This window comes from Diuraphis noxia, unplaced genomic scaffold (genome assembly GCF_037042655.1).
Source record: "Diuraphis noxia isolate RWA-SAM2 unplaced genomic scaffold, SU_Dnox_SAM2 contig0007, whole genome shotgun sequence".
Taxonomy (NCBI): domain Eukaryota; kingdom Metazoa; phylum Arthropoda; class Insecta; order Hemiptera; family Aphididae; genus Diuraphis; species Diuraphis noxia.
Window position 1 is genome coordinate 1,488,018 of NW_028301717.1, and position 10,025 is coordinate 1,498,042.

Here is a 10,025-nt window from a genome sequence, read left to right on the forward strand (position 1 = left end):
GGTATTTTTACGCAAAATCAATTTTCGACCAAATCGATTTTTTTATATGGTTGTCATTCAAAATATAATCACTGTAAATACTTGAAATTTTCACCAAATGTTTATGTTAGTTTTATCTATATACAGCATAATTTTCAAATTTTTTTAACTTTTTTGAGTTATTTATAGACCACTGAAATTTTCAATTTTTTTTTGAAGTGTTGGTAAAAAATTTTGGACGACCAAAAAAACTTGTAAAGTGAATACAAGGTACCTTATGAGTTGTTCTTATTGTAGCTAAAAAAATTTAAAAATCGTAAGTCACAATTTTTTTAATAAGCGTTTATAGTTCAAAATTTTACGAAATCTGTCGAAAATGCGAAAATTTGCAAGTAATTTTGAAGTTGAAAAATCATAAAATTGTTTGCGTTTATAACTAAGGATTAAAAATACAACACTAAGTTTTTGATAAGTTTTCCTTCAAGTAGCTATAGAGAAAACTCGAAGCATCATTATAGGAAAAATTTTAAGTGCGTTTGAATTTTAAATTTTTACGAAATAGCGTTACGATAACGATTTATCCTCAAACGATTTTAAATATTTGTTATTATTCAAAAAGTATACGTCGTAGATACTTGAAAATTTTATCAGTTATTTAGATTGGCATTTTCTTTTCATGAATTAATTTTCAAAATATTTTGACTTTTTTTGAGATATTTATAGACGACTGAAATTTTCAATTTGTCTGAAAATCGAATCTAGGACGAGTAGTTTTTGAGTTATAAGTATTTAAAGTTTAGATTGGCAGAGTGGAGTGGTACGGGGTTACCCCGTAAAATGTTTGTCCACTACTCCGCTTGTCAAAACTTTAAATTCATATAACTCATAAACTACTCGTCCTAAATTCGATTATTATGAATCAAAATACTTAGAAAAATATTCTGCTTTTGAATATGAAATTAAAACTCTATGTTGTCATTCAAAAAAGTAAAAAACTTAAAAAATGATAAGGATAAAAAATATAATTTTTTAATAAAAACGTTGGTTTTTTAACAACATGAAACCATTTAAAAAAATATTTTGAAAAAAGTAAACACTTTTCGAGATAATTAGTGTACCCACTTAAAAGAATCGCCCTGTATAAAAAAAAAAAAACGCTGCAGCACATTAAGTTTTTCCCAATGCGTTGTAAAATTTCGGTTATGGTATTATAAATAAAGAGGGGGTAAAGTTACCACGCTACAATTTTTTTTACATATTGTACGTTCGTAAGGTAGAGACAACATACGCGGGTGTGGAGTCCTCTGAAGACAGAACTATAGGTACCTTCCTCTTGTATGTGCTATCATAAAGGAAAAAGTTATTATGTGTGTAAATTGTTGTTTAGTGACTAAACTGTTTATTCAAGTTAAGTTAACCCACTGAACCTGAGCCCTACAATCACAAAATACTATGCGACAATACACTTTGCGGTATCGTGACATTTTCACTCCAGGCTCTCATCGTTCGAGTAGTTACTTGGCTTATGTTCATAAATTTAAATGTTCATAAGCCAAGTTTAATAGTATTATAAGTATAGTAAATTTTATAATCTTTAACTTATTTTTATAACTATATGACCAAATTATCTATTTCAGTACATATTTCGACTTTTTATCGATATTAACCATTCCATACTAAACATTACCATATTTCATTACCATTTACTAGGCACTTACATTTAAGGTAGGCGGGTGATCATTCTTATAAAAAAATAAATGGGACAAACAGTTTAAGGTAGATACTCTAAAAAAAAACCATGACCATTTTTTAATAAGTTTTTTATCTAACAATTTAAATAATGTTGAAAAAGCTTAATATATTTTATTTTACACATAATAATAAGGATAAAACGGGATTACAAGGGATCATCTTCTAAAAACGGGACAAAAGGCGTCTCGTTTGATGTTTGTCGGGACAAATAAGTAAATAAATATAAAAATTTATTAAATATTTAAACGCATTTAAATTTGTCAAGGTACTGTAAAAGTGTAAAGTCTGTAAACATAAATTATTAAATTCGAAAAACTTCTTCAAAAGCTAAAAGTTTTACCACGGTATTAACTATCCAAGTCTTCACTAGATTACTGACTTTCTTGGCTCCCTCATATTCGAATTAATCCACTAGCTTTGAACAACCTCAACATTTTTTCTTCAAACGCTTCAACACTTAAATGGTTATTAATCCCGCGTAATGTTTTTTATTTGAATACCTTATGCTTCTTGAACTTATTTTTACCTAAAATCGACTTTTATTACATTTTTTTCCATATTCGAGTATGATTGATTTGTCTTTCTAGTAGTTTTTATAGTTAAATAATATTTAGTTGTTAATATTATTTAAATCTTAATAATCTCAATCCTTATTAATGATGTACCTATATTTATTGAAATTTAGCAGTTTTCAGTTTAAAATATGAGACCTTTAATTACTTCAATCATCGGTCAATCTAGCGTTTTGTTTTTATTAAAATTGCAGGTACCTGTGTATAATTATAATATGATAATTTTATGGTATCGTTCCATAAACGAACGTATTACTGCTTCTTTCTTAGTTTATTCGGATGTTTAATGCATTACATAGGTAAGTGAAGCGAGCACTGGCCACACATTTGTAATTGTGACTATCATAACGCACTGAAAACAGTATTCAAACGGATAAATGCATTTGACCATTCGAAAAAATAAAGCAAATCGAAAGTTCATAGGCTCGTTCTATTTTGATAACTGTACAATAACTAATTGACTCTGTAAAGTAATAAGAACGCATGTTTACTTTTTTCCTAAAAATGTATTGAGTGTACGTCTCTATATAACGCACGTGGTTTCCGAGCGCAGCGCTTCTAAAACATTGGCCGCCGAACGAAATGCCGATGTGTAGCGCTGACGGTCTGCGCCTCTTATAGGTTCGACGTCGATGATGATGATGTGGCCCCAATTGAACAGTAGCTCCAGGGGAACGATCCTTAGCTGTACACCCTTAATGCCAGAATTAATCTGTTTATTAAACCGTGCGCCATTCGGTCAGCATCCGGTCTGATGATTTTTCACCGAACCACGTATATCGCCCGTCGTATAATATAGCAATAGTACCGGATGCATCGTGCAACTAGGCGGTTCATACGTCATTTTTTTCACACCGACTGCGCGACCGAACCGATACCATAAGTAATTATTTATGATATTATTTATACGGAGACGATGTTTTACATCGAACCCATTACAGTGGCGTAGCCAGGATTTTTTTTAGGGGGGGGGTTTTAATAACAGAATACATTTTACCACGACCAAATGATTGTATTCCTATATTATAAACATTATATTTTTGATATAAATACGGCTGAGGGGGAGGGTTATAACACCCAAACCCCCCCCCTGGCTACGCCACTGGAACCCAACGATCGTTTATTTTAAAGTTATAAATGGGCGCTGATTGTTTATATCAGTACATCAAGTATATCATAAATTATATAATATGTGATAAGTATTTATGATACTTACAAGCACCTACGGTGTATAATCAATACAGCCATAATATATAAATTATATTTATTAATATTTTTTGTTGTCCTTCTCCCTTTTAGAAATCCTGACTACGCCAGTGGTTTATGAACTTGTGATAAAACAGACTATATGTATTCATTATTTTTTCTAGATATGATTTGAATACAGTATTACAAAAGATCGTTTTTGAAAAAAATGAAATCACATATAATTTTTTTCTGTATCAGCATACAATTCTTATTTTATATCGATAAAAAAAATATGCCTAGTATACCTTGTACATAATATCATCATACTGGTTAAGTTAAATACGTTTATTGATATATAGCGACTATACGTCTATACACACTATCTATTCAAGTTAAATTTACTCACTGGCCTCTGAGTCAATAACTATGAAAACGACGTGACAATATGCAGCTTGCTAAACGTATGTGATAAACGATAATCTACACTGTATATGCTTTGTAACACCTATCGTGACGGACGTGACGTTCACACAAGTTTTTATCGTTCGAGTGGTTAAACTTAGATCGAATAAATTTTAAGATGTTTACTGTTTATTTCATATTAACATTTATTATTTTAGTGAGTAAGTACTTACTTATAAGTTATAAGCAAACTATTACTTCATTTATATACATTGACCATAAATTATCTTTCCATCAGTGATTTGATTGAAGTATCCTATAAATGAAAAATAGTCATTGCAATATAATTGGTATATGGATGTATGGATTTAATCTTCTCAAATTGTGTATGCTTTAAATGCGACCGGCAAAGATTTTATATTATTGTGTATGTAGTAGTCACATATTATACGAAAGTTTCTTCTTTGGTGCTCGAGTAAACATTCAACACATCATAAGTGAGTAAAAGTGTTTTTATATTGCATAACACATAGGTTATTTATCTAAACATATTATATTTTATCAACTATTGTAACGTAGAAGAGAAGGCGAAGGAAAAGAAAAAGAAACTATTCTAACGTACCTAAAACGCTATACAAACAGTTAGGCAGCTAATTTAGTAATAAATATAACTAAGTTTAAAAATGTAAATTATACTGTATAGCAATGATGAATTTAAAATTATTAGGTTAAGTTTTATTCGTTCAAAATTATGAACAACATTGTCTGTACATAATTATAACCTAATGAATAATACTTAATATATTTCAGTGCGTACATTTAATTTTTAAAATATAATCATGTTTTTGTATAATATTCTATTGCAAAAAACAAGTTAGTTTGACGTTTTACCACGATAACATATGTAGGTATACACCGAACCCTACACGTCACCCATACGTACCTACAATATTACTATAGATCATACCATATTTTAAGTTAACTGTCAAAGATAATAATATGCAGAATATATATATAAATTAAAGCTTAATATTTCTTAAAAACAAACTCCTACGAGTTATTTGTTCAATCTTATACCGCCTTTAAGTGGTTTATTTTTGTTATCTATGAGGTCTTGCCTTGAAACTTCCACATACTTGGTTCAATAATCATATTACTCAAATTCATGACTTAAAGTAAATTTTTAATAACTTCTTAAAATGTTTTTCCTTCAAAATATGCCATGATGAACGAGAACTCATTTCGGTGTATGTTGCGGAGTTTTAAGTTTTGTCAGTATTTATACGCTAGGTACATTATAAAAGAAATGAACAAAACGTCCAAAACGATTGCTCTTATCGAGTGCTTTTTATTTGAAGTAGGTACCTACAACTGATAAGTGAACTAGAGAAATGTTCTACATAAGCAAGTATGTTGGTATCTTTTCCTATAAGTGTTTCTTATGGTAGCAAATAATACGGTTTTTGTCGATTTTTTTTTAATAAAGGTAGTATTAAAAATGAGTTCCCATCGTGTTTAAATATGAAAAATAAAAATTCATAATTAATAATTTAAAATGTTATTAAGGGAACAATTATTACTTATGTTAGGTATATTATACTGTTCCTCAATGTGTTATTAACTTATTACAGTTTTTACTCAATAATTCGAAAAACTCCATAAATCGAACTAAACGCGCAGTCCCCTGAGAAAACCTCTATAATTAGAAGAAAATACATGTATTCCAGTCCCCTCGATAATACGAAATGTCTGTCGGTGGGACATACTCTATAATTAGAATTAAAACCTTACTATCAGTAAGTTAGACAACGCTATATGGACCAGATTGTGGCCAGCAATTTATCACAAAAAAATAAAATAAATAACAGATTTCTTTATTATGTAAAATATAATAATATAATAAATAAATGTCAATTAATAATTGCAAAATATATGTATTTATAATAAATAAATGTAATTTGTACATACATACAATTGTTTACCTCTTTTTAATTTGAATTAATTTTTTTCCCTCGATTATTCAAACATATGCACTCGGTAAATCGAAAACCTCTATAAATCAAATTTTTAACTCGGTCCGTTGAATTTCGAACTATCGAGTAACTATACTGTGTTTGTAACTTGAGTTTTTCTCTCCGTAATAAAGATTATTTTATATTGTGTGACAGAAAACGGTGAAAAACCATGTCGAGCTTCGTGTCAATGTTGATTGTATTTTGTGCGTGTCCAGCAATATTCCAGTGGACCGAAGTCGGTGCCGCGAACATCCTAGCGGTGCCTACGGTGCCAGACAAGAGTCACTGGAACATGATGCGACGCGTGCTGCGAGTGCTGACGGACCGCGGCCACAACGTGACAGTGTTCACTTCGTCCCTGGACGGTAACCGGGAAGGTTACACAGAGGTGGACGTGTCTGCAGTGCAAAGGCCACCGCTCTTGGACGTGGATGCCACGTACCTGATTGAAACGATCAGCAGCACGCGGAACTTGATGCCGATCATGGTGAACATCACACGAGCGAGTTGCGATGCGATTTACGGACACCGACTGATGGCGGACATCATGAACGGGGTGGGCCAACAATTCGACTTGGTAGTCACCGAACCGTTTATGTCAGAGTGCGTGGCGTACGTGGCCACCGTTCTTGGCGTGCCTATGGTGCACGTGTTGTCATCGCCGCTCGCGTCGTTCCACGAACGTCCGCTGACCGGACACTTCTCGAACCCGGCGGCCGCGGGGCACTTGCTGTCTGGCCACGGAACTCCCAAAACGTTTGCAGAACGATTTGCCAACGCGGCGCTAACGGTGTACTGTTCAACGTTGACGTGGTACGCCGAATGGAAGCAGCGGCGGACAGACCCTCGGCCTTACGATGCCGTCCATCTGGTCAAACCGTCGGTGATTTTCACCAACACGCATTTCATCAGCGAACCGTCTAGACCGCTGACGCCGGACATCGTACAAATCGGCGGCATACATCTAACCCCACCCGAACCGATACCAAAGGTAATAAAGAGGACATCACACCCACATTGTTATCAAACGTAAAGGTAAGAACGTTATCAATTTTTATTGATTTCTAGTAGTTGTACGAGAGTATACGTATTTTTCACAGTACATATTATTATTATACAATATATCATAATTCGTTAAAAATGTTTATATCCAAACATAGATAATAATGTTCTTAACTTTAAGTTGGATAACACCTGTAAATTTACATTAACATACATAAAGAGCATGTCAGCGCGATCTGTGTTTTCTTTTTCTTTCACCCACGCGGACAAAACGCATTTTTTTGATATTTTTATTAATCTTATAGAGTGAAATTATTCATTACTAAAATTACCAAGAATAATATTTTTGATAGTGTGACATATCGGTTTGCCTAAATATTGTTTCAAAACCATTTAAAAATCATTTAAATATGCATTTTTTTTTTTTAAATCGAATATAAATTCAAATAATAACAAAATATAAAACTGATATGTCATAACCTAAAAAATATTATACTTCATAATTTGTATAGCATGTTATTTTACACTCTAAGATCATCTACTCAAAAATTTTAAAACAATCGATTATAGAATTATAAGTGAAAGCGTTTTATCTATACTGTGCGTGGCCACGTGGGCCAGAAAAAAAATAAATATTGCGCTCTGACATCCTCTCAAAGGTGACCAAACAATAATATTAGTTTTGTACAGTAGTTATCAAGGTGTGCTCTACGGAGCTCTTCGGGAAGTGAGAGCAATCTAGCAGGTCGTGGACATATCTGCATTAAATGAAAATAAAATAAATATTTGGTTTATCATCGATATTATAAAGAATTAAGGTGATAAGAAAATCATCCAAGCATCATTTCTAGAGTTACCTTACCTATATTTTATGAAAGTTCAAACTTTTGTACCTAACCTATACCTACAGAATTACGAATTATGAGAATCACTGTGCTAATATATGCATAAATGCACCAATTTTTTATAATTTCGTATGTTTATAAGAAATTATATTAAGTGGTTAGGTTAACTCATATGATTTAGATTTTACAGACCTTATATGTAACACACATAATATAGCAACGTGATTCGTTAAACCGCCATACGCGCGCAGATACTTAGTTTCCTGCAATATAACGTTCGAATTATTATGAAATTTAAAAACTTTTTTTTTTAAATATGATTTTATTTTGAAATATTACAATCCATACAGGGGAGTACAATAAGTAATAATTATGGCGAATAGAAAGAAAAACTATGAACTAATGATAACATGGTAGGAAATCCCTCATTAGAGACACCTAGTGATGGCTTTACAGTAGAATTTAAAAACTTAAAATACCTATGTTTTATTCATACAAATGGCTTAATTTTTAAAAGGATATTTTGGAATTCATCGAAGACGCGACACACGGAGTGATCTACTTTACATTTGGATCTATAGTTTCGATGTCGTCGTTACCGGAAAACGTTCAGGGCGCGTTCCGGGAGGCGCTGTCCAGGGTTCCGCAGAAGGTGTTGTGGAAATACGATGGTGAAATGAAAGACAAACCAAAGAACGTTATGACTCGTAAATGGTTTCCACAACGTGACATACTTAGTACGCGACTAGTTACTGATATCATGTCGTATTGCTACTATTAATATACTAGACTATATAACTATATATAGTATTATAATAATTTAATTCCGAACTTACTTTTTAGTGCATCCTAATGTAAAACTGTTTATCAGTCATGGAGGAATGTCTGGAGTGTACGAGGCAGTGGACGCGGGTGTGCCTGTACTAGGATTCCCGTTCTTTTACGATCAATCGAGAAATATTGACAACTTGGTAGTTGCCGGTATGGCGATCAGTATAGACCTGTTATCAGTCACTGAAAAAACGTTGTTCAACGCCGTTTCTAAGATGGTCAACAACGATAGGTGAGAAATGTTATGTCTTTCAATAAAACTCAATAACAATTCTCACTTTATACAACTATTGTGTACAGGTATCAGAAAAACGCCAAAATTGCTTCCAAGTTGTTTAAAGATCGACCCATGTCGCCTGCAGAATCTGTGGTCTACTGGACGGATTACGTTTTGCGTCATAAAGGAGCGCCACACTTAAAATATCATGGTCTGAATCTGACGTGGTACCAATACTTTTTGATTGATGTAATCAGCACACTTTTAGTCATTGCGTTTGTCGTCTCGATATTACTTTATTATGGCGTAAAAACTGTTTGGAAGCACATTTCTAAATTTTTCTATACCATAAAAGCAAAACGAGAATAAAATAAAATTACGCAAATAATACACATGTTTTAACTAATCAAAATAATTTATGGGTACATCATTATTTTCGTGATTTCCTATGTTATATATTTATTTATTTATTTTTTTTTTTTTGGTAGTATTGAGTATAGTAAATAAATACTTCAATTAAGATTATTTTAAAGATATTTTCTATAGATACTTAAATAATGAATAAATATTTACATGAAATCGATTGTGTGATAAATACTAAATTTATGTGTATCAACTTTTATAGTAAGTTTTTAATGGTAGCACATATTGCTACTATTTATTATAATATGTTATTAGTATTTAGTAAATTAATTATCTATTATAAATATGTTATAAAATATATTTATTAGATTAAAAACAACAATTATTATACTATAAGTGGTCTTAAGTTTATAATAAAGCTTACTGGTTTGAACCTTACATGGTTTTATTTGATGTATAAAAGCTGCTACATTTTGTAACTTATACGGTTTTTACTTATACATTATAGATGGTTACAGTAATTTCTACTTTAGTTTTCAAGTAAATATTTAATATTTTATGGGCGAGTAACGAGTCCATTATAATATATAATATAATAATATATATAATATTATATATAATATATAATATATAATATATTATATATAATATATAATATATAGATAAACGCTGATGGCATGCACACATATTTTAAATGAAAACAACTCGAAAAAAATTAAAACTTGCTTTATTTTATGTTTTACCTCAGAATTAACTGGAAAACCATGTCGAGTCTCATTTCAGTGTTGATAGTGTGATACGCATTTTCCTCACTAATCCAATGGACGCCAGGACCTGAGTACTGAATTATAATTATTTA

At 31.5% G+C, this 10,025-nt stretch overlaps 1 protein-coding gene across 6 annotated transcripts; it reads left to right on the forward strand.

Moving 5' to 3' along the window:
* Window positions 1–2,923: 2,923 nt before the first annotated feature.
* LOC107166952 (UDP-glucosyltransferase 2-like) lies at window positions 2,924–9,604 on the forward strand. 6 transcript variants are annotated; one of them, XM_015515808.2, is made up of 7 exons: window positions 2,928–3,186; window positions 3,674–4,114; window positions 4,192–4,390; window positions 6,062–6,899; window positions 8,273–8,492; window positions 8,599–8,818; window positions 8,887–9,604. In XM_015515808.2, exons 4-7 carry the CDS (start codon window positions 6,078–6,080, stop codon window positions 9,170–9,172), a joined length of 1,548 nt encoding a protein of 515 aa, XP_015371294.2. In that variant the 5' UTR covers window positions 2,928–3,186; window positions 3,674–4,114; window positions 4,192–4,390; window positions 6,062–6,077; the 3' UTR covers window positions 9,173–9,604. The 6 variants fall into 6 exon arrangements, with proteins under 6 accessions (XP_015371298.2, XP_015371294.2, XP_015371296.2 ...); XM_015515810.2 differs by having other exon boundaries at window positions 3,674–4,110; XM_015515809.2 differs by having other exon boundaries at window positions 3,851–4,114.
* Window positions 9,605–10,025: the final 421 nt, after the last annotated feature.